General features: G+C 35.9%; 1 protein-coding gene across 1 annotated transcript in view; it reads right to left on the reverse strand.

Annotated features, from left to right (window-relative positions):
• LOC124258561 overlaps positions 1-24,473 on the reverse strand; it is a 42,395-nt gene extending 17,922 nt beyond the window's left edge. The window contains exons 1-10 of the mRNA XM_046692627.1: positions 24,458-24,473; positions 22,165-22,283; positions 21,025-21,135; positions 20,728-20,748; positions 19,567-19,599; positions 5,420-5,440; positions 3,095-3,152; positions 2,635-2,711; positions 1,940-1,972; positions 1,684-1,704 (exon numbers count right to left, since the gene is read on the reverse strand). Of these exons, the coding sequence (XP_046548583.1) occupies positions 1,684-1,704; positions 1,940-1,972; positions 2,635-2,711; positions 3,095-3,152; positions 5,420-5,440; positions 19,567-19,599; positions 20,728-20,748; positions 21,025-21,135; positions 22,165-22,279 (490 nt within the window). The 5' untranslated portion in view covers positions 22,280-22,283; positions 24,458-24,473. The remainder of the gene's footprint in view (positions 1-1,683; positions 1,705-1,939; positions 1,973-2,634; positions 2,712-3,094; positions 3,153-5,419; positions 5,441-19,566; positions 19,600-20,727; positions 20,749-21,024; positions 21,136-22,164; positions 22,284-24,457) is intronic.
• Positions 24,474-25,799: the final 1,326 nt, after the last annotated feature.

The following is a 25,799-nucleotide window of genomic DNA, read 5'->3' on the forward strand; positions in this document are numbered from 1 at the left end:
CAGTAGTATTGCTATATGATCAGTAGTAGTAGTAGTAGTAGTAGTAGTAGAAGTAGTAGTAGAAGTAGTAGTAGTACTAGTAGTAGTAGTAGTAGTAGTAGTAGTAGTAGTAGCAGCAGTAGTTATAGTTGTGACGATATTAACAGTCTTATTGGGAGTAGCAGCAGTAGTGGTCAAATACCTTTGTGACAGTTCGTAATGTGGAAGGTGAAACACGTGATGCAGTGTCTGTTATATGCAGAGTGGCATGAAACAACTGGTTTTAATGTTGAGGAATGTCCGTGTATCACTGGCTAGTCTATTGAGGAATATCAGTGTATCATTGGCTAGTCTATTGAGAAATGTCAGTGTATCATTGGCTAGTCTCTTGAGGAATGTCAGTGTATCACTGGCTAGTCTATTGAGGAATGTCAGTGTATCATTGGCTAGTCTGCTGAGAAATATCAGTGTATCATTGGCTAGTCTCTTGAGGAATGTCAATGTATCATTGGCTAGTCTCTTGAGGAATGTCAGTGTATCATTGGCTAGTCTCTTGAGGAATGTCAGTGTATCATTGGCTAGTCTCTTGAGTAATGTCAGTGTATCACTATCTAGTCTGTTGAGGAATATCAGTGTATCACTGGCTAGTCTCTTGAGGAATGTCAGTGTATCATTGGCTTGTCTCTTGAGGAATGTCAGTATATCACTTGCTAGTCTATTGAGGAATGTCAGTGTATCACGTGCTAGTCTCTTGAGGAATGTCAGTGTATCATTGGCTAGTCTCTTGAGGAATGTCAGTGTATCACTGGCTAGTCTGTTGAGGAATGTCAGTGTATCATTGGCTAGTCTGTTGAGGAATGTCAGTGTATCGTTGGCTAGTCTCTTGAGGAATGTCAGTGTATCACTGGCTAGTCTGTTGAGGAATGTCAGTGTATCATTGGCTAGTCTCTTGAGGAATGTCAGTGTATCATTGGCTAGTCTCTTGAGGAATGTCAGTGTATCATTGGCTTGTCTCTTGAGGAATGCCAGTGTATCATTGGCTTGTCTCTTGAGGAATGTCAGTGTATCATTGGCTAGTCTCTTGAGGAATGTCAGTGTATCATTGGCTAGTCTCTTGAGGAATATCAGTGTGTCACAGTCTAGAGGAATATCAGTGTATCATTGTCTCTTGAGGAATATCAGTATATCACTGGTTAGTCTGTTGAGGAATATCAGTGTATCATTGGTTAGTCTTTTGAGGAATGTCAATGTATCATTGGCTAGTCTCTTGAGGAATGTCAGTGTATCATTGGCTAGTCTCTTGAGGAATGTCAGTGTATCATTGGCTAGTCTCTTGAGTAATGTCAGTGTATCACTATCTAGTCTGTTGAGGAATATCAGTGTATCACTGGCTAGTCTCTTGAGGAATGTCAGTGTATCATTGGCCTGTCTCTTGAGGAATGTCAGTATATCACTTGCTAGTCTATTGAGGAATGTCAGTGTATCACTTGCTAGTCTGTTGAGGAATGTCCGTGTATCACTGGCTAGTCTCCGTTGTGAAACTTAGCTTCAAATCTGAATTGACTCTCTGACGTGATTACTTGCATGTCAGAATACTATTCTAAATGACAGATGTCAGCATGTCACGAAAAACACTGTCATCGAAGAAAAACAAACATTGCATTATAACCAAACATTAAGGATGTACATATGTAGTCAACTCACTTTCAGCAACTGGGAGCACATCTGAAACAAAGGCGTTTCCTTAGCTGTCTTGAATTCCTTCAAACCTTGTTATTCCACACAAATTTGTGACACAGTATCATCCATGAAGAAATAATATAAAACGTTTGACTTTACATTTGATACACACACATACACATTTTCATCCTAATTATAACATTTTTTAGTAAATGGAAGATATATTTTATCAACCTGTACTAGGTGCATTCTCAAACTAATAGAATGTACAAATACTCACGTTTCCCAATCTCTTCTACAACGGGTAGAGCGGCTAGAAAAGTAATGCACTTGTTATTTTATATGATACCATTTATTTAAATTACAGTTAGAACACACGAGATTACTTGATGCAGCACTGTGCGTCCTGACATTGGCAATGTTGGGTTCCTGTGCTTCTGTGCAGCAACCTGTGTTTGTTTGTGTCTACTTTGTGTAAGATTACAGAATACCGGACACCTGCCGTCATCTTTGAAAGCACGCGAGTTTACGGTTAGGGTTAGGGTACGGTTCAGGGTTAGGGTAAGGTTCAGGGTTAGGGTCAGGGTAAAGTTCAGGGTTAGGGTTAGGGTTAGGGTAAGGTTCAGGGTTAGGGTAAGGTTCAGGGTTAGGGTTAGCGTTAGGGTAACGTTCAGGGTTAGGGTTAGGGTAAAGTTCAGGGTTAGGGTTAGGGTTAGGGTAAGGTTCAGGGTTAGGGTTAGGGTTAGGGTTAGGGTTAGGGTAGGGTTCAGGGTTAGGGTTAGGGTTAGGGTTAGGGTGACGTGACACTAAACAATATGGCTGGTAGGTATGCGGTATTTTGTAGTTGTGCCCTACTTTGAATGCTTTTGTAACAGAGTACAGGTTCCTGTTTGTCTGTGCATGTTTGTGTTTACTTTGAATACTGTTTTTACAGAGTAGAGGCAATGGCGTCATTGGGGCAATAAAACATCTCACCTTTAGCGGCATCAGTGATGGCATGGCCGACATTTTCTAGACCTTTCTTTATGTCATCAAAGATATTCCTCCTCTCACTGTGGTGGGAAAGAAAGACGGGGTCATAATATGCTTGGCAGATAAGTACCTACATTTTGAAAAAGGCGCTATATTGTCCACCTCAATGTATATATATATATATATGACAGCGTGTATCCGTAACAGGTGTATATTGTTAACCACTTTCTGTAAAAATTAATAAAACTTTCATTGCATGATATTTATATTTTAAAGTTAGAAAATGCATATCGGAGGTTAGTAGATTGTACCAGTGTTCAGTGTATATTTACATGTACTGGGCAGTGGGTAACACGTTCAATGACATACATGATTCCTATTTCTGAAGTCCATTCCTGGTAATAGCCGCAATGTAATGTCTGTATTATTGCGGATAACAGGTTATTGACACTCGTTCACTTACAGATCCCTTCTTCCAACAGCTGCTGTGACGGCCGTGCTGAGGAGTGTCGGTGCTAGCTCTGTAACAATGTCAGCGTCATTATTACACACAGCGTCATACATATAGAACAAGTATCAATGCCAAGACAACAAACCATTAAACGAACTACAATGTATTTCTGTGTTAAAGCCAGTTTCACATAGCACGTTCTAACTCTATGATAATGCCAATATTATATAGCACAAAACGAATCCACCACAAGCTCTGTTGTTCACTCAAAGCTACCGCATTAATTTCATTGCACAAAGCACTGCATCTGAATGTTACTTTAAGTAGAACATTAAACAAGGCTGAATATAAATGCCAGTACAACATACACTACTCTCACTGTGGGTAAATACTGACGCCAGTACAACACACACCACGCTCACTTAGGGTAAATACTGACGCCAGTAAAACACACACCACGCTCACTGTAGGTAAATACCGTCGCCAGTACAACATACCCCACGCTCACTGTGGGTGTATACCGTCGCCAGTACAACATACACCACGCTCACTGTGGGTGAATACCGTCGCCAGTACAACATACACCACGTTCACTGTGGGTGAATACCGTCGCTGTACAACATACACTACGCTCACTGTGGGTGAATACTGACGCCAGTACAAGATACACTACGCTCGGTGTGGGTGAATACCGTCACCAGTACAACACACGCCACGTTCACCGTGGGTGAATACCGTCACCAGTACAACACACGCCACGTTCACCGTGGGTGAATACCGTCACCAGTATAACCACAATAACATGTAATAACCAAAATGCATCCTCCTACACTACGCTGTTTTCAGATCTTGCAATAACTGCACACATATCTCATTCCAGACACAACATGCTTCATGACCTCTGTCGGGACTTTGCATACTTCAGATAGAACTTAAAACCACCCACTGCGATCCACCCACGGACAGACCACCCAGTTATGTACAATACAACCAGAAATTATTGAGAATTTCAAGATTGTAATTTTTTATATTTTTTTCACTCATTACTCACGTATTAAGTGTGCATATTAGCAGAAACTTAACTCCAGATTCAAAGACAGGTGAACAGTTAGTATTTTGTCAAGTCACCATGGGCAGCAATGCAGGCTTCAATGCGGCGGGGCATACTACTGATCAAAGAAGTTAGAAAGTCGTGGTCCATGCTGTCCCAATATCGGACCACCTCTTCTTTCATTTCAGCAATATTTGTCAGATTTTTCTTATTGAAACTTTCCTTCATAATTCCCTAAACATTTTCTATTGGATTTAGGTAAGGGCTATAGCTTGGCCAATCTATTAATGTCATATTTTGGGTCCGAAACCAGGCCTGTGAATGCTTTGAACTATGTTTTGGGTCGTTGTCCTGCTGGAAAATCAAAACAAAAAATTTCCATAGAACACGTGAGCAGATGGAAATAAATGTCCCCCGAGAATACCTGTATACCGCTCACTGTTCATATTCCCTTCAAATACACAGAGGGGCGTTGCCCCTAACACAGATATGCCACCTCACACGATACATTTCGGACTGTACTTTAGGCGCTGTTACAAAGGTTTTTCAGTTTGTTTGGTCCAGAATTTCAGTGTTTTAGGAAACAGCCACACAGAACTTTCATCTGAAAAAAATCACATTGTCCCAGTTAAAATTTCTATGCTGTAAGCACAAGTTCAACCTTCGCTCCTTTTGTTCAGGTTTCTTGATCGATGATGGATTCCTCGACTTTTCTGCCAACCCATTGCCGTTCTAATTGTCTCCTTACAGACAGCCACAGTTCCTCTATCAATCATATCCAGCCTTAAGGTTTCTAAACTCCTTCGTTTGTTTTTAGAAACAAGAATACCAAGCCGCCTCCTGTCACCGACAGTCAATTTTCTGGGCCTACCTGCGCCTCCCTGGTGCTCAATGCCATATCCATTTGCAATATTTTTCAACGCACAATAAACAGTGCACAAAGGGATGCCTGTTCTACTGAAATCACTTTAGCTGATCTGATGTCCTTGTTATAATACTCTAAAATCAACTTCATCTTTTCTAAATCATTCATAAAGAGGATCACTGAAAACGTCGTCTGCTAGTAAGTAAACAAAGGTGGATAACTTTTCACAAACTAATGAATAGGGATAAACGGAGTTGTCTCTCTTGAATGAAACCAAGCGCTTGATAGCTGGTCAAGGTTGTTTATACTAGAAATCCAATTAAACATATTCCGAAAATTCTCAATAATTTCTGGTCATACTATATTATCCCAAAGTTAACAAGTATGTTACGCTAACTGTGAAGTTCACATATGTACTTACTTTCCAAAGTGGGCAGGACATCTGTAATTAAAACAATGCAACATTGTTAGTGACTATGCGATAGGAATTCCAGAAGCAGGTGAATGTACAGAAAAACAAATATGTTGACAGCAACTTCTGGTTGACGGCATTGAACAACGTGTCGACGTAGATGCTTACACAAGCATCAATGTGGAATGACTACAACATTGTAATGAGAAGTATATCACTTCACATCAGATCTGAAGAGTATTTCACCCCAAAAGCGGTTATCTACAAGATTAATGACGACCCAAACGTCGGTGAAACCTTCAACCCGGTAGAAACCCACTTCCAACAACAAGTTTAACCACCCTAATCAAACATCAAATCATCCATCTCAAACTGCAGCATTCTAAGTAAACTTAGGCTCGGTATTATTCGTTACACTGCTATACTGAGTCTAACAAACCCTAATGGAAGGTCGCGTCAAACCTTTGAGCGACCTATGCCCCTCCAATCAAACGCGAGACGTCCGAGACGGATTTAACCAATCAGACAACGGCTATTTTTTAGGGTTCGGCGGGACTTACAAAACGGTTTTGGAATTTTCTCTTCTCCATCCGCTGACACTGATCTCTCAATAACGAAAATCCGCTTAAAGCACATATATTTTACCTGCAATATATACAAGTAGGGGTTTCTGATGACATGGTTACTATTAGCTTATATTTCCGCAAGATGACATCCTAGAATATTGACAACAACGCTATTTTCAGCGACTGTTTACTCGCTGTTGTGAATAAATGCGTCCGCCATGTGTATCAATCGGAAACGATCGTGCGGAAAATAGCATTCGGAATCGTTCGAGTTTTCGAGGTAATAGTTCAAACGGTTCAAACGAATAATACTGAGCCTAAGTTTACTTTAGACCGAGACTGCAGTTCTATGGAACAAACTCCCAAGTGAACTTAAAGAACTCGAAACACTCTCGCTTTTCAAGTCCCAGCTAAACAACATGTCTCATCATCACAGTCTGACAAAGTCCAGACTACCATGTCAGCCTTCGGTCCTTGGGTTCATATGACTGGCGAAAGGAAAACTGGCATGTAACAGGCTCATATTCTTACTCTACAACTGTCCTTTCTACTGTATATCGAGATTTATTTTATATGTGTTATGTGTTTGCCTTACTCTACATCTGTCCTATCTACTGTATATTGAGCTATATTTTATATGTGTTATGTGTTTGCCTTACTCTACACCTGTCCTTTTTACTGTATATTGAGCTTTATTTTATATGTGTTATGTGTTTGACTTACTCTACATCTGTCCTTTCTACTGTATATTGAGCTTTATTTAATATGTGTTATGTGTTTGTCTTACTCTACATCTGTCCTTTCTACTGTATATTGAGCTTTATTTAATATGTGTTATGTGTTTGTCTTACTCTACATCTGTCCTTTCTACTGTATATTGAGCTTTTTTTTCTATGTGTTATGTGTTTGTCTTACTCTACATCTGTCCTTTCTACTGTATATTGAGCTATATTTTATATGTGTTATGTGTTTGCCTTACTCTACATCTGTCCTTTCTACTGTATATTGAGCTTTATTTTATATGTGTTATATGTTTCTCTTACTCTACATCTGTCCTTTCTACTGTATATTCAGCTTTATTTTATATGTGTTATGTGTTTGCCTGACTCTACATCTGTCCTTCTTACTGTATATTGAGCTTTATTCTATATGTGTTATGTGTTTGCCTTACTCTACATCTGTCCTTTCTACTGTATATTGAGCTATATTTTATATGTGTTATGTGTTTGTCTTACTCTACATCTGTCCTTTTACTGTATATTGAGCTTTATTTTATATGTGTTATATGTTTGTCTTACTCTACATCTGTCCTTTCTACTGTATATTGAGCTTTATTTAATATGTGTTATGTGTTTGCCTTACTCTACATCTGTCCTTTCTACTGTATATTGAGCTATATTTTATATGTGTTATGTGTTTGTCTTACTCTACATCTGTCCTTTCTACTGTATATTGAGCTTTATTTAATATGTGTTATGTGTTTGCCTTACTCTACATCTGTCCTTCTTACTGTATATTGAGCTTTATTTTATATGTGTTATGTGTTTGCCTTATTCTACATCTGTCCTTTCTACTGTATATTGAGCTTTATTTTATATGTGTTATGTGTTTGTCTTACTCTACATCTGTCCTTTCTACTGTATATTGAGCTTTATTTAATATGTGTTATGTGTTTGCCTTACTCTACATCTGTCCTTCTTACTGTATATTGAGCTTTATTTTTGTGTTTTGTCTATGTGTTATGTGTTTGCCTTACTCTACATCTGTCCTTTCTACTGTATATTGAGCTATATTTAATATGTGTTATGTGTTTGCCTTACTCTACATCTGTCCTTCTTACTGTATATTGAGCTATATTTTCTATGTGTTATGTGTTTGCCTTACTCTACATCTGTCCTTTCTACTGTATATTGAGCTATATTTTATATGTGTTATATGTTTGTCTTACTCTACATCTGTCCTTTCTACTGTATATTGAGCTATATTTTCTATGTGTTATGTGTTTGCCTTACTCTACATCTGTCCTTTCTACTGTATATTGAGCTTTATTTTATATGTGTTTGCCTTACTCTACATCTGTCCTTCTTACTGTATATTGAGCTTTATTTTACATGTGTTTGCCTTACTCTACATCTGTCCTTCTTACTGTATATTGAGCTTTATTTTATATGTGTTATATGTTTGTCTTACTCTACATCTGTCCTTTCTACTGTATATTGACCTTTATTTTATATGTGTTATGTGTTTTTGCCTTTACTCTACATCTGTCCTTTCTACTGTATATTGAGCTTTATTTTATATGTGTTATGTGTTTGTCCTTACTCTACATCTGTCCTTTCTACTGTATATTGAGCTTTATTTAATATGTGTTTATGTGTTTGCCTTACTCTTACATCTGTCCTTCTTACTGTATATTGAGCTTTATTTTATATGTGTTATGTGTTTGCCTTACTTACTACATCTGTCCTTTCTACTGTATATTGAGCTATATTTTATATGTGTTATGTGTTTTTGTCTTACTCTACATCTGTCCTTTCTACTGTATATTGAGCTATATTTTTTATATGTGTTATGTGTTTGTCTTACTCTACATCTGTCCTTTCTACTGTATATTGAGCTATATTTTATATGTGCTATGTGTTTGTCTTACTCTACATCTGTCCTTTCTACTGTATATTGAGCTTTTATTTTAATATGTGTTATGTGTTTGCCTTACTCTACATCTGTCCTTTCACTGTATATTGAGCTTTATTTTATATGTGTTTATGTGTTTGCCTTTACTCTACATCTGTCCTTTCTACTGTATATTGAGCTTTATTTTATATGTGTTATGTGTTTGTCTTACTCTACATCTGTCCTTTCTACTGTATATTGAGCTTTTATTTTAATATGTGTTATGTGTTTGCCTTTACTCTTACATCTGTCCTTCTTACTGTATATGGAGCTTTATTTTCTATGTGTTGTGTGTTTGCCTTTACTCTACATCTGTCCTTTCTACTGTATATTGAGCTATATTTAATATGTGTTATGTGTTTGCTATGTTTTATACATCTGTCCTTCTTACTGTATATATGAGCTATGTATTTTCTATGTGTTATGTGTTTGCCTTACTCTTACATCTGTCCTTTCTACTGTATATTCAGCTTTATTTTATATGTGTGTTATGTGTGTTTGTCTTACTCTTAATCTGTCCTTTCTACTGTATATTGAGCTATATTTTGTCTATGTGTGTATGTCTGTACTGTCCTATTTACATCTGTCCTTTTCTACTGTATATTGAGCTTTTATTTTATATGTATGTTATGTGTTTGTCTTAATTTCCTACATCTGTCCCTTTCTACTGTATATTGAGCTTTATTATTTTTTATGTGTTTGCCTTACTCTACACCTGTCCTTCTTACTGTATATATGAACATTTTTTTATATGTGTCATGTGTTTTCCTTTTACTCTAAGATCTGTCCTTTCTACTGTATATTGAGCTTTATTTTCTATGTGTTATGTGTTTGTCTTACTTCTACAACTGGCCTCTGTCAATTGTATATTGACCTTTATTTTATATGTGTTATGTGTTTGCCTTTTACTCTACACCTGTCCTTTCTACTGTATATTGAGCTTTACTTTATATGTGTTATGTGTTTGTCTTGCTCTTTACATCTGTCCTTTCTAACTGTATATTGAGCTTTATTTTCTATGTGTTATGTGGTTTGCCTTTACTCTCTACATCTGTCCTTTCTACTCTGTCATTGAGCTTATATTTAATATGTGTTAGTGTTTGCTCTTTATCTTTATCTGTATTCCCTGTGTCCTTGTGTTTCATCTTTCTATGTGTGTGCATTGAGCCTATATTTCTATGTACTGTATATTGTTGTATTTTATCCTGTTTTCCTACTGTTTGCCTTTAATTTAACATCTGTCCTTTCTACTGTATATTGAGCTATATTTTTATATGTGTTATATGTGTTTGTCTTTTCTATTCTTACATCTGTCCTTTTGTCTACTGTGTGTGTATTGAGCTATATTTTTTATATGTGTTATGTGTTTGCCTTTACTCTTACATCTGTCCTTTCTACTTGTATATTGAGCTTTATTTTTATATGTGTTTGCCTTTGTACTCTACATCTGTCCTTTCTTACTGTATATTGAGATTTATTTTACATGTGTGTTTTGCCTTTACTCTACATCTGTCCTTCTTAATTGTATATTTGAGCTTCTGTATTTTATATGTGTTATGTGTTTGTCTAATCTCTAAGATCTGTCCTTTTCTCACTGTATATTGAGCTTTTATTTTTATATGTGTATATGTGGCTTTATTCTTTACCTCTTACATCTGTCCTTTTTACTTGTATATTGAGCTTTTTTTTTCTATCTATGTTATGTGTTTGTCTTACTTCTACATCTGTCCTTTCTACTGTATATTGAGCTATATTTTCTATGTGTTATGTGTTTGCCTTACTCTACATCTTGTCCTTTTCTACTGTATATTGAGCTTTATTTTTATATGTGTTTGTGCCTTTACTCTACATCATCTGTCCTTTCTTACTGTATATTGAGCTTTATTTTATATGTGTTTGCCTTTACTCTTACATCTGTCCTTCTTACTGTATATTGAGCTTCTATTTTATATGTGTATGTGTTTGTCTAACTCTACATCTGTCCTTTCTACCTTTATATTGAGCTTTATTTTTTTTTATATGTGTATGTGTTTGTCTTACTCTACATCTGTCCCTTTCCACTGTATATTGAGCTTTTTTTTTTATGTGTTAAGTGTGTTTGTCTTACATCTTACATCTGTCCTTTCTACTGTATATTGAGCTATATTTTATATGTGTTATGTGTATGCCTTTTACTCTTACATCTGTCCTTTCACTCTGTATATTGAGCTTCTTTCTATTTTATATGTGTGTTATGTGTTTGTCTTACTCCTTACATCTGTCCTTTTCTTTTCTTGTATATTGAGCTTTTATTTTAATATGTGTTGTGTGTTTGCCTTTTACTTCTACATCTGTCCTTCTTCTTAACAGAGTATATATTGAGCTTTATTCTATATGTGCTATGTGTTTTTGCCTTTACTCCTACATCTGTCCTTTCTACTGTATATTGAGCTTATATTTTATATGTATTATGTGTTTGTCTTACTCTACATCTGTCCTTTTACTGTATATTGAGCTTTATTTTATATGTGTTATGTGTTTGTCTTACTCTACATCTGTCCTTTCTCCATCATATTGAGCTTTTCATTTTTATATGTGTTATGTGTTTGTCTTACTCTACATCTGTCCTTTCTACTGTATATTGAGCTTCATATTTTATATGTGTTATGTGTTTGCTTTACTGTCTGTCTACATCTGTCCTTCTTACTGTATATATTGAGCTTTTTATTTTATATGTGTTATGTGTTTGCCTTTATTCTTACATCTGTCCTTTCTCTAATTGTATATTGAGCTTCTTTTATTTTATATGTGTTATGTGTTTGTCTTACTCTACATCTGTCCTTTCTACTGTATATTGAGCTTTATTTAATATGTGTTATGTGTGTCTGCCTTTACTCTTCTACATCTGTCCTTCTTACTGTATATTGAGCTTTTATTTTCTATGTGTTATGTGCTTTGCCTTTACTCCTACATCTGTCCTTTCTACTGTATATTGAGCTATATTTAATATGTGTTATGTGGTTTGCCTTACTCCTACATCTGTCTGTTTACTGTATATTGAGCTATATTTTCTATGTGTTATGTGTTTGCCTTTACTCTTACATCTGTCCTTTCTCTACTGTATATTGTTTATATTTTATATGTGTTATATGTTTGTCTTACTTACATCTGTGCTTTCTACTTGTGTATTGAGTTTTATTTTCTATGTGTTATGTGTTTGTCTTAATCTCTACAACCTGGCCTCTTTCACTGTATATTGACCTTTTATTTTATATGTGTGTTATGTGTTTGCCTTTCTCTCACATCTGTCCTTTCTACTGTATATTGAGCTTTATTTTCTATGTGTTATGTGTTTGTCTTTTACTTTTACAACTGGTCTCTCTTTCACTGTATATTGATCCTTTATTTTATATGTGTTATGTGTTTGCCTTAACTCTACACCTGTCCTTTCTACTCCTATATTGAGCTTTATTTTATATGTGTTTCTGCTCTTTTAATTTACATCTGTCCTTCTTACTGTATATTGAGCTTTATTTTATATGTGTTATGTGTTTCCTTTTACTTACATCTGTCCTTTTCTACTGTATATTGAGCTATATTTTATATGTGTTATGTGTTTGCCTTTTACTCTCATCTGTCCTTTCTACTGTATATTGAGCTTTATTTAATATGTGTTATGTGTTTCTGTCTTAATTTCTACACCTGTCCTTTCTACTGTATATTGAGCTTTATTTTATATGTGTTTTGCCTTACTCAACATCTGTCCTTCTTACTGTATATTGAGCTTCTATTTTCTATGTGTTATGTCTTTGCCTTTACTCTCTACATCTGTCCTTTTCTACTGTATATTGAGCTTATATTTTATATGTGTTATATGTTTGTCTTACTCTTTACATCTGTCCTTTCTCTACTGTATATTGAGCTATATTTTATATGTGTTATGTGTTTGTCTTAATTCTTACATCTGTCCTTTCTTACTGTATATTGAGCTTTATTTAATATGTGTTATGTGTTTGTCTTAATTTCTTACACCTGTCCTTTCTAATGTATATTGAGCTTTATTTTATATGTGTTATGTGTTTGCACTACTCTACATCTGTCCTTTCTCTACTGTATATTGAGCTTTTATTTTATATGTGTTATGTGTTTGCCTTACTCTACATCTGTCCTTTCTACTGTATATTGAGCTTTTATTTTATATGTGTTTGCCTTACTTTTACACCTGTCCTTCTTACTTTTATATTGAACTTGTTTTTATATGTGTCATGTGTTTGCCTTTACTCTACATCTGTCCTTTTCTACTGTATATTGAGCTTTATTTTCTATGTGTTATGTGTTTGTCTTAATCTACAACCTGGCCTCTTCAATTGTATATTGACCTTTTATTTTATATGTGTTATGTGTTTGCCTTACTCTACACCTGTCCTTTCTCACTGTATATTGAGCTTTATTTTATATGTGTTTGCTCCTTTACTCTACATCTGTCCTTCTTACCTGTTTATTGAGCTTTATTTTATATGTGTTATGTGTTTCCCCTTTTACTCTACATCTGTCCTTTCTACTGTATATTGAGCTTATATTTAATATGTGTTATGTGTTTGCCTTAATTTTTAGCATCTGTCCTTTTCTGTACTGTATATTGAGCTTTATTTAATATGTGTTATGTGTTTGTCTTAATTTCTTAATCTGTCCTTTCTACTGTATATTGAGCTTTTTATTTTTATATGTTTGGCTGCCTTACTCAACATCTGTCCTTCTTACTGTATATTGAGCTTTATTTTCTATGTGTTATGTCTTTGCCTTACTCTCTACATCTGTCCTTTCTACTGTATATTGAGCTATATTTTTATATGTGTTATATGTTTGTCTTTCTCTACATCTGTCCTTTCTACTGTATATTGAGCTATATTTTATATGTGTTTAGGTGTTTGTCTTACCTTACATCTGTCCTTTTCTACTGTATATTGAGCTTTTATTTAATATGTGTTATGTGTTTGTCTTACTCTTACACCTGTCCTTTCTACTGTATATTGAGCTATATTTTATATGTGTTATGTGTTTTGCCCTACTCTTACATCTGTCCTTTCTGTGCTGTATATTGAGCTTTTATTTTATATGTGTTATGTGTGTTTGCCTTACTCTTACATCTGTCCTTTCTACTGTATATTGAGCTTTATTTTATATGTGTTTGCCTTTCTCAGCACTCTACACCTGTCCTTTTTACTCTTTATATTGAACTTTTTTTTATATGTGTCATGTGTTTGCCTTTTACTCTCACATCTGTCCTTTCTACTGTATATTGAGCTTTATTTTCTATGTGTTATGTGTTTGTCTTACTCTCACAAACTGGCCTCTTCTACTTGTATATTTGATCCTTTATTTTATATGTGTTATGTGTTTGCCTTTACTCTACACCTGTCCTTTCTAATTGTATACATTGAGCTTTTATTTTATATATGTGTTATGTGTTTGTCTCTTTGTCTACATCTGTCCTTTTCTACTGTATATTGAGCTTTTATTTTATATGTGTTATGTGTTTGTCTTACTCTTACATCTGTCCTTTCTACTGTATATTGAGCTTTATTTTATATGTAAGTTATGTGTTTGTCTTACTTTTACATCTGTCCTTTCTACTGTATATTGAGCTATATTTTATATTTGTTATGTGTTTGTCTTATCTCTACATCTGTCCTTTCTACTGTATATTGAGCTATATTTTCTATGTGTTATGTGTTTGCCTTACTCTACATCTGTCCTTTTTACTGTATATTGAACTATATTTTATATGTGTTATATGTTTGTCTTAATTCTTACATCTGTCCTTTCTACTGTATATTTGAGCTATATTTTCTATGTGTTATGTGTTTGCCTTACTCTTACATCTGTCTTTTCTTACTGTATATTGAGCTTTATTTTTTATATGTGTTATGTGTTTGTTCTCCCACTTACATCTGTCCTTTTCTCACTGTATATTGAGCTTTATTTTCTATGTGTTATGTGTTTGTCTTACTCTACGTCTGTCCTTTCTACTGTATATTGAGCTTTATTTTTATATGTGTTATGTGTTTGTCTTTACTTCCTACATCTGTCCTTTTCTACTGTATATTGAGCTTTATTTTATATGTGTTATGTGTTTGTCTTACTCTACATCTGTCCTTTCTACTGTATATTGAGCTTTTATTTTATATGTGTTATGTGTTTGTCTTAATTTCTACATCTGTCCTTTCTACTGTATATTGAGCTTTATTTTATATGTGTTATGTGTTTGTCTTACTCTCTACATCTGTCCTTTTCTACTGTATATTGAGCTTTATTTTATATGTGTTATGTGTTTGTCTTACTCTACATCTGTCCTTTCTCACTGTATATTGAGCTTTATTTTCTATGTGTTATGTGTTTGTCTTAATTTCTACATCTGTCCTTTCTAATGTATATTGAGCTATATTTTCTATGTGTTATGTGTATGTCTTACTCTTTACATCTGTCCTTTCTACTGTATATTGAGCTTTTATTTTATTTGTGTTATATGTTTGTCTTAATTTCTACATCTGTCCATTCTACTGTATATTGAGCTATATTTTATATGTGTTATGTGTTTGTCTTACTCTCTACATCTGTCCTCTCTAACTGTATTGAGCTTTTATTTAATATGTGTTATGTGTTTGCCTTTACTCTTACATCTGTCCTTTTCTTACTGTATATTGGGCTTTATTTTATATGTGTTATGTGTTTGCCTTATTCTACATCTGTCCTTTCTACTGTATATTGAGCTTTTATTTTATATGTGTTATGTGGTTGTTCTTACTCTACATCTGTCCTTTCTCACTGTATATTGAGCTTTATTTAATATGTGTTATGTGGGCTTGCCTTTACTCTACATCTGTCCTTCTTACTGTATATTGAGCTTTATTTTCTATGTGTTATGTGTTTGCCTTTACTCTACATCTGTCCTTTCTACTGTATATTGAGCTATATTTAATATGTGTTATGTGTTTGCCTTTTACTCTACATCTGTCCTTCTTAATTACTGTATATTGAGCTATATTTTCTATGTGTTATGTGTTTGCCTTTACTCTTACATCTGTCCTTTCTACTGTATATTGAGCTATATTTTATATGTGTTATATGTTTGTCTTACTCTACATCTGTCCTTTCTACTGTATATTGAGCTATATTTTCTATGTGTTATGTGTATGTCTTACTCTACATCTGTCCTTTCTACTGTATATTGAGCTTTATTTTATATGTGTTATGTGTTTGTCTTACTCTACATCTGTCCTTTCTACTGTATATTGAGCTTTATTTTATATGTGTTTGCCTTACTCTACACCTGTCCTTCTTACTGTATATTGAACATTATTTTATATGTGTCATGTGTTTGCCTTTTACTCTACATCTGTCCTTTCTACTGTATATTGAGCTTTATTTTCTATGTGTTATGTGTTTGTCTTACTCTACAACCGGCCTCTTTCACTGTATATTGACCTTTATTTTATATGTGTTATGTGTTTGTCTTAATTCTTACACCTGTCCTTTCTACTGTATATTGAGCTTTATTTTATATGTGTTATGTGTTTGTCTTACTCTTTACATCTGTCCTTTCTACTGTATATTGAGCTTTATTTTATATGTGTTATGTGTTTGTCTTACTCCTTACATCTGTCCTTTCTACTGTATATTGAGCTTTATTTTATATGTGTTATGTGTTTGTCTTACTCTACATCTGTCCTTTCTACTGTATATTGAGCTTTTATTTCTATGTGTTATGTGTTTGTCTTACTCTACATCTGTGCTTTCTACTGTATATTGAGCTTTTATTTTATATGTGTTATGTGTTTGTCTTACTCTACATCTGTCCTTTCTACTGTATATTGAGCTTTATTTTATATGTGTTATGTGTTTGTCTTACTCTACATCTGTCCTTTCTACTGTATATTGAGCTTTATTTTATATGTGTTATGTGTTTGTCTTACTTTTAAGACATCTGTCCTTTCTACTGTATATTGAGCTTTATTTTATATGTGTTATGTGTTTGTCTTACTCTACATCTGTCCTTTCTACTGTATATTGAGCTATATTTTATATGTGTTATGTGTTTGTCTGACTTTACATCTGTCCTTTCTCCTCTATATTGAGCTATATTTTATATGTGTTATGTGGTTGTCTTATTCAACATCTGTCCTTTCTACTGTATATTGAGCTTTATTTTATATGTGTTATGTGTTTGTCTTACTCTACATCTGTCCTTTCTACTGTATATTGAGCTATATTTAATATGTGTTATGTGTTTGCCTTACTCTACATCTGTCCTTCTTACTGTATATTGAGCTATATTTTCTATGTGTTATGTGTTTGCCTTACTCTACGCCTGTCCTTTCTACTGTATATTGAGCTATATTTTATATGTGTTATATGTTTGTCTTACTCTACATCTGTCCTTTTTACTGTATATTGAGCTATATTTTCTATGTGTTATGTGTTTGCCTTACTCTACATCTGTCCTTTCTACTGTATATTGAGCTTTATTTTATATGTGTTTGCCTTACTCTACATCTGTCCTTCTTACTGTATATTGAGCTTTATTTTATATGTGTTATGTGTTTCCCTTACTCTACATCTGTCCTTTCTACTGTATATTGAGCTATATTTTATATGTGTTATGTGTTTGCCTTACTCTACATCTGTCCTTTCTACTGTATATTGAGCTTTATTTAATATGTGTTATGTGTTTGTCTTACTCTACACCTGTCCTTTCTACTGTATATTGAGCCTTATTTTATATGTGTTTGCCTTACTCAACATCTGTCCTTCTTACTGTATATTGAGCTTTATTTTCTATGTGTTATGTGTTTGCCTTACTCTACATCTGTCCTTTCTACTGTATATTGAGCTATATTTTATATGTGTTATATGTTTGTCTTACTCTACATCTGTCCTTTCTACTGTATATTGAGCTATATTTTATATGTGTTATGTGTTTGTCTTACTCTACATCTGTCCTTTCTTACTGTATATTGAGCTTTATTTAATATGTGTTATGTGTTTGTCTTACTCTACACCTGTCCTTTCTACTGTATATTGAGCTATATTTTATATGTGTTATGTGTTTGCCCTACTCTACATCTGTCCTTTCTACTGTATATTGAGCTTTATTTTATATGTGTTATGTGTTTGCCTTACTCTACATCTGTCCTTTCTACTGTATATTGAGCTTTATTTTATATGTGTTTGCCTTACTCTACACCTGTCCTTCTTACTTTATATTGAACTTTTTTTATATATGTCATGTGTTTGCCTTACTCTACATCTGTCCTTTCTACTGTATATTGAGCTTTATTTTCTATGTGTTATGTGTTTGTCTTACTCTACAACCGGCCTCTTCACTGTATATTGACCTTTATTTTATATGTGTTATGTGTTTGCCTTACTCTACACCTGTCCTTTCTACTGTATATTGAGCTTTATTTTATATGTGTTATGTGTTTGTCTTACTCTACATCTGTCCTTTCTACTGTATATTGAGCTTTATTTTCTATGTGTTATGTGTTTGTCTTACTCTACATCTGTCCTTTCTACTGTATATTGAGCTTTATTTTATATGTGTTATGTGTTTGTCTTACTCTACATCTGTCCTTTCTACTGTATATTTAGCTATATTTTATATTTGTTATGTGTTTGTCTTATTCTACATCTGTCCTTTCTACTGTATATTGAGCTATATTTTCTATGTGTTATGTGTTTGCCTTACTCTACATCTGTCCTTTTTACTGTATATTGAACTATATTTTATATGTGTTATATGTTTGTCTTACTCTACATCTGTCCTTTCTACTGTATATTGAGCTATATTTTCTATGTGTTATGTGTTTGCCTTACTCTACATCTGTCTTTCTTACTGTATATTGAGCTTTATTTTATATGTGTTATGTGTTTGCCCTACTCTACATCTGTCCTTTCTACTGTATATTGAGCTTTATTTTCTATGTGTTATGTGTTTGTCTTACTCTACATCTGTCCTTTCTACTGTATATTGAGCTTTATTTTATATGTGTTATGTGTTTGTCTTACTCTACATCTGTCCTTTCTACTGTATATTGAGCTTTATTTTATATGTGTTATGTGTTTGTCTTACTCTACATCTGTCCTTTCTACTGTATATTGAGCTTTTATTTATATGTGTTATGTGTTTGTCTTACTCTACATCTGTCCTTTCTACTGTATATTGAGCTTTATTTTATATGTGTTATGTGTTTGTCTTAATTCTACATCTGTCCTTTCTACTGTATATTGAGCTTTATTTTATATGTGTTATGTGTTTGTCTTACTCTACATCTGTCCTTTCTACTGTATATTGAGCTATATTTTATATGTGTTATGTGTTTGTCTTACTCTACATCTGTCCTTTCTACTGTATATTGAGCTATATTTTCTATGTGTTATGTGTTTGTCTTACTCTACATCTGTCCTTTCTACTGTATATTGAGCTTTATTTTATATGTGTTATGTGTTTGTCTTACTCTACATCTGTCCTTTCTACTGTATATTGAGCTTTATTTTATATGTGTTATGTGTTTGTCTTACTCTACATCTGTCCTTTCTACTGTATATTGAGCTTTATTTTATATGTGTTATGTGTTTGTCTTACTCTACATCCGGCCTCTTCACTGTATGAAGCAGAAACATTGACTCTGAGAAAAGATACTGACCGTCAACTGGAAAATTAGTAAACATCAAACATTAGCTGTTTAACCTCCGAACACAGCACCCCCCTTTACACCACCAATGTGTCATTGTAGATAAAGCATCATGACAGAGGATTCACCACCAATGTGTCATTGTAGGTAAAGCATCATGACAGAGGAATCACCACCAATGTGACCACTGTGTATAAATCATGACAAGTTGTTGTACTTCACTAGGAAAGTGTTCAATACTCACCTTTCCCGATCTGCTCAATCACAGGGAGTGCCTCTGAAAGAGAAGTTGTATTGTTCGTGAGTTCTGCTATTGTATGTCTTGAAGTATACAACTCATAGCTATCACGCGCCCATGCTTCACGGTGGTAAATAACTTGTGAAACATTGTGTTCACCGACTTTTGGCAAGGTGTATTAAAATGTGCATATGTATATGTATTGTCACAAAGTGACAAATTCGGGCGTGACAGGGAGGAGTATCACAAACATATATATACATCAAATTGAGCGCATAACACATTTGATTTGTTAAACATATAACCATCGTAAGCGACTGACGAATGGAACAAGGTTCTTATGTTGGGGGATATTTTCAGAACTCTCATCACTTCAAGATATATGTTTGATTTATGCTAATGTGAAGTTTAAAAGTGAAAAAAAACAGAAACTCGTAGACATTTGTTGAATGCGTTGAAAAAGATACGATGAATCGCCATCTCTCGCTGGTCCGTAACAGTTGTGTTGATCGCAAGGACCTCTGGGTGGGAGAGGCCCCACTTTAGTGGTGAAGGCAATCGGACAGTGACAGTTATAACCAAGTTCAAATAATACCATTTCACTGACAGGGGCGTAAACGCCATCACGCAAAGCGACAAGTTGCCCACCCATTATTTTCCTACTTTGTCAGACATACACGCCACCTGTCCACACTAAACCCCCAGCAGCGTATGTACATGTCGTAACAACCCAAACAACGGCCCTGTCAGAAACTTCAACATCACAGCTTATTATAATGACAACAATTATCCCAATGATGTGCCCATATGTCTGACATTTGAATCCGGATAGAAAAAGGCATGCGCACTCTTTGTTTACAAACACCGAAAGTACCTACCCTAACTCTTATATTGCATAGTTACCGATAAACAACATTACTTGCCGGTTGGTCTTACCCTGCCGAGAAACCTATTTGCTGTACCACTACTCGCATTTGTGACACTACGTCATTACCATTAACGGTTACAGAAAGCCAAAAGCCAATGTCGGTTGTTTATACAAAGTCTGCATTGGTACGATGTGCGAAGAGTACTATTGAATTTCACTCAAAACTCATCATTACTCTTTCTCCTTTCAAATTTCATACCAAAATGCCTCAAGAAACTGTGCATGCGTAAAATACTTACTTTGGGCGACGGTTGCGATGTCTGAAATCAGAAGCAGTAAACATGGATGCAGGATTGCATGCTCCTGTCTGACAGAAGGTCATACAATAGGAATACAAAGCATCATGGAATATACGTATTGTTAATCCAAATTTCAGAGTTTGCTTGGCAGTATCAGACAGTGTCAAATTTGCTTTTATTTTCTTCCAATATCCAGCAATACCCTTGATCCCATGCCTACTGTCATTTATTTTGCATCATGAGTTCGTCAAAAGGGTTCGTCTTAGCAAAGGAAATTTGATTTCTGTGTATCCCTACCGTGGCCGAACTTTTCAAATCCATTTTTCAGCGTGTCCAGGAAATTCCTCTTGTGGATAGAGTTGGCGATGGCCTCGACCTTATTCTCAACACCGTGGACATAGTTGGTGACTGGAGGCAGATGCAATTGTGTTATGCTATGTCAGCTGTACATGTGGTACCAAATGACACATATACAAGTGCTACCCTTTGACAGATGTACATGATCTCCTGTGGTACCAAATGACACATATACAAGTGCTACCCTTTGACAGATGTACATGATCTCCTGTGGTACCAAATGACACATATACAAGTGCTACCCTTTGACAGATGTACATGATCTCCCTGTGGTACCAAAATGACACATATACAAGTGATACCCTTTGACAGATGTACATGATCTCCTGTGGTACCAAATGACACATATACAAGTGATACCTTTGACAGATGTACATGATCTCCTGTGGTACCAAATGACACACATACAAGTGATACCCTTTGACAGATGTACATGATCTCCTGTGGTACCAAATGACACATATACAAGTGATACTCCTTTGACAGATGTACATGATCTCCTGTGGTACCAAATGACACATATACAAATTGATACCTTTGACAGATGTACATATGATCTTTGGTACAGATGTACATGATCTCCTTTGACAGATGGTATCTCCCTGTGGTACCAAATACATATACAAGTACAGTACCCTTTGACAGATGTACATGATCTCCTGTGGTACCAAAATGACACCTATACAAGTGATACCCTTTGACAGATGTACATGATCTCCTGTGGTACCGCAATGACACCTATACAAGTGATACCCTTTGACAGATGTACATGATCTGTGGTACCAAATGACACATATATACAAGTGCTACCCTTTGACAGATGTACATGATCTCCCTGTTCTGTTGTTGATACTAGTGAAGCAGTTTATGTAATCTGAACCAAAACTGACAACAGGCTGCTGGTGTTGACGATATGCCCATGGTGTACACAACAAAGTCATTACACTGACAAAGCCATTGGCAATTTTCTTTTGGTTTGGACGATAGATTCAAATGTCAACAGGCCCGGGCAGTGTGTTCATGATAATTAGAATACAGGGATACCTGACTGAAGCTTTTGACAAATAATATTGGACCAACCCTCATGCTCTTTAGCAATGACCTGCTGGATGATCTCCTTCTCCTTCTGGAGGATGTCTTGCAGGAGGTCAGCTCGACTCACAGCTAGGATGCAGATAACAAGGAACACCCTCATGATGCTGGATAAACAGACAAACAAAGAACGTCAGGGATGCATGTTTGTATCTTAAATGACATATTTAACAATATACCTCACAAACTTTCCGAAATGTCGGTGCCTCATTGAACATAAAAATATGCAGTAAAACAAACCCTCAGAGTTAGCAAAGGTGTAAACGTAACGGACACATAAGCCACTCAGGGATAAACAAGCTCTCGTGTGGACATTGACGGTTCACGTGGATTCACGTCGATTGTGCTGACAAGGGACGGGTGGAAGCCGCGTACATGGCATGTTGGCCGCAATGATAAACCCTGTACATCAACTCCAGACTGTATGGATAAACCAGATACATCAACTATTGACCGAAGTGATAAGCCGTATATCATGTTTTGACTCTTGTCTGATTGACTCTTGACGTTTTGTTGAACATATGTCAACACCTCAGGAGTGCACAGTGCATCAGTTACATCGAGTCGCCCAGAGGTGATAAAGTACATACATTACACGTTGACAGAAGTGATAAATCATATGCATCAAGTCTTGACAGAAATGATAAACTACAGGCACCGCCTCTTAACAGAAAGGATAATAATGCATGTATGTCATCTCTTGACGTAAGTGATGCACACTGTACACCATCGCTTTACCTAGGTGACAAATAGTGTACGTAGTGATTCATCTGGAACATATATCCTGAGTATACAAGTACAGGAACATACACCCTGAGTGTACAAGAACATACACCCTGAGTGTACAAGTACAAAAACATACACCCTGAGTGTACAAGTACAAAAACATACACCCTGAGTGTACAAGAACATACATCCTGAGTGTACAAGAACATACACCCTGAGTGTACAAGAACATACATCCTGAGTGTACACTTACGTTGACAGGAGTGATAAACCACGAATATATTGTTTTGACCGCAGTGATACAACACGCACATCATTTCCTTTGAAATATTGATAAACCATGGACTTCAACTAGTGACGGTAGTTAAAAGTCACATACTTCAACTCCTGACCGTAATGATAAGCCATATACATTAAACATGTGAACCATCTACAGCTGCAGTGACAAACGCTGTACGTCAACTTTAGACAGGAGTAACTGTTGACCGCACTGGCAAGCAATCTCTTAAGTGCAGTTTTAAACCAAGTACCCCGTAGCATAGTGATAAACCACACACACCAAACCGTCCCTGCAGTGATAGGAAACGTACCGGATTCCATGCTCTGCAAGTAACATGTAAACCACAATGCTGCCTTACAAATACCTGCAGAATAATAATACTTTCAGAAGAGGAAACGAAGCAGTATAAATAATTCTCAAATCCTACAGATAAGCAACATGTTAAGATTAGAATAATACTTTATTGCCTGAAAGGGAATTTTGTAATTATGGTTCTTTTACACAAGAACAAAACATAGCCGAGCAAGCACATTCCCATAGCTCCAGGTTAGACACATATTCACGAGAACAGAAGGCTGCCTCACAAATACCACCGTAAAAAGCACGGTGTTCGCGTGACAAAACTCACCCGACAAAATAGAGGTTCGAGGCTGCCAAGTCTACAACTGCCAAGTGCAACCCGGGACAACCATCAGATAATAACACGTGAACTTTCCACCTGGGCACAACCATCAGAATATAACACTTAAATGTCCAACCTTAGCCAGAGTACTGCCATCACGTAATAACGCTTAGATGTCCAGCCAGAGAACAGCCATCACGTAATAACGCTTCGATGTCCAGCCAGAGAACAACCATCACGTAATAACGCTTAGATGTCCAGCCAGAGAACAGCCATCACGTAATAACGCTTAGATGTCAGAGTACAGCCATCACGTAATAACGCTTAGATGTCCAACCAGAGCACAACAATCATATGATAACGCTTCTATGTCCAGCTGGAGCACAGCCATCAAATAATAACGGTTAGATGTCCTACTAGAGTACAAATGATGCAAGCTGGATTTTTTGACCGTGTAGTCCACCTTCAGAAATTTAGTGCAAAGTAGACAAATATGCCAACCGGCATTGAACGACTCCGAAACGTGTTCAGTCAAAAAAGAAGATGATATCCGAAAGAAACTCCTCGAGTGACGATCATTACTTCTAAATGCCTTTCAAAGAACTCCAAGTGAAAGATCAGCAGCAATATCTGTAGACCCTTAATCTACATACCTGGTGCGGCGTCTGTGGTCTGTGCAGGCACGGGATATAGGTAGGTCATGCGGCTTTTATAGTGGTTGTGAAAGAGTGGACGAGCTCAGACAATCTTGACAGTTGCTGTATTCTCGGGGCTCCTTGCCCATTGTGACGTCATTATCTGTAGAAAACATCCATGATACTGATATACAAACATATTCCACTCCAATGATAGACCTGGTAGTCGGAGATGTTATAAGTGCATTATGTCTTGTAACATTAACTCTGCAGTTTGCTGTCATTCACACAATCAGCCTGTGAATCGACATCGCCTTATCCACAGAGGAACATATACCGTTCCGAAACAGCTCTAAATGGTGTTCTGACAACATCAAGATGTCCGTAGATGACGGAAATATTGCCCTGCTCGTTCTTTTAGACCTCTCAGCTGCCTTTTGATACTATCGACCATGCAACATTGTTATCAAGGCTACAGGATCGAATAATGGACTAAACGGCACAGTCCTAAAATGGTTTTCATCATATCTAGAAGATCGTGTACAGTCTGTTCAAATTAACAGGCACTGTCAGAACAGACATGACCTTGAATGTGGAGTGCCACAAGGCTCAGTTTTAGGGACTCAATACTGTACACTACTATGTACACTCAAACCTCTGGGACAACTGATCTCTGATCATTGCATTGGGCGGCACTTTTATGCTGATGACTCCCAATTGGTGGATAGCTTTAAACCAAGTCCAGACAGTCAGCAGAAGGCCAAGGATAACCGGCATGGAGTCGTGGGTCTCAATGATGTCAAGTCATGGATGAACCAAACAACAAACTGGTCTTAAACGATAGTAAAACAGAAGCCATCATTATTGCCCCCCACGTCAAAGATACAGCAGAAGTGTCAGCTTTCTTCCATTTCCATTGACAATCCTCAATCCCTTTCTCTCTGTAAGAAATCTTGGTGTTTATTTGGACTCAAATTTGTCTATGAAAAGTCATATCAACCAATCTATGCAAAATATGTCACTTCCATCTCCGAAATATTGGTTCCATACGCAACATCTTTAACCATAGAAGCTAACGGCCACCCTCGTTCGATCTCTAGTTCTATCACGATTGGACTACTGTAACAGTTTTACTAATTGGTATCTCTGGATGAACAATTACAGCGCCTCCAGAAAAAATACAGAATCAGGCTGCTCGCATCGTCACGGACAAAGCTATGTTCTACATTACGCCAGCTCTCAATTCTCTTCACTGGCTCCGGATCCAAGTGAGAGGATTGAATTTTAAACTGCTCTCCCCTTGTTTATCAGTCTGTTTATAGCATTGGTCCAGCATACCTCCATGATTTGATAACTAACT

The sequence above is a fragment of the Haliotis rubra genome, unplaced genomic scaffold (genome assembly GCF_003918875.1).
Source record: "Haliotis rubra isolate DU_JTF1 unplaced genomic scaffold, ASM391887v1 Scf1174, whole genome shotgun sequence".
NCBI lineage: Eukaryota > Metazoa > Mollusca > Gastropoda > Lepetellida > Haliotidae > Haliotis > Haliotis rubra.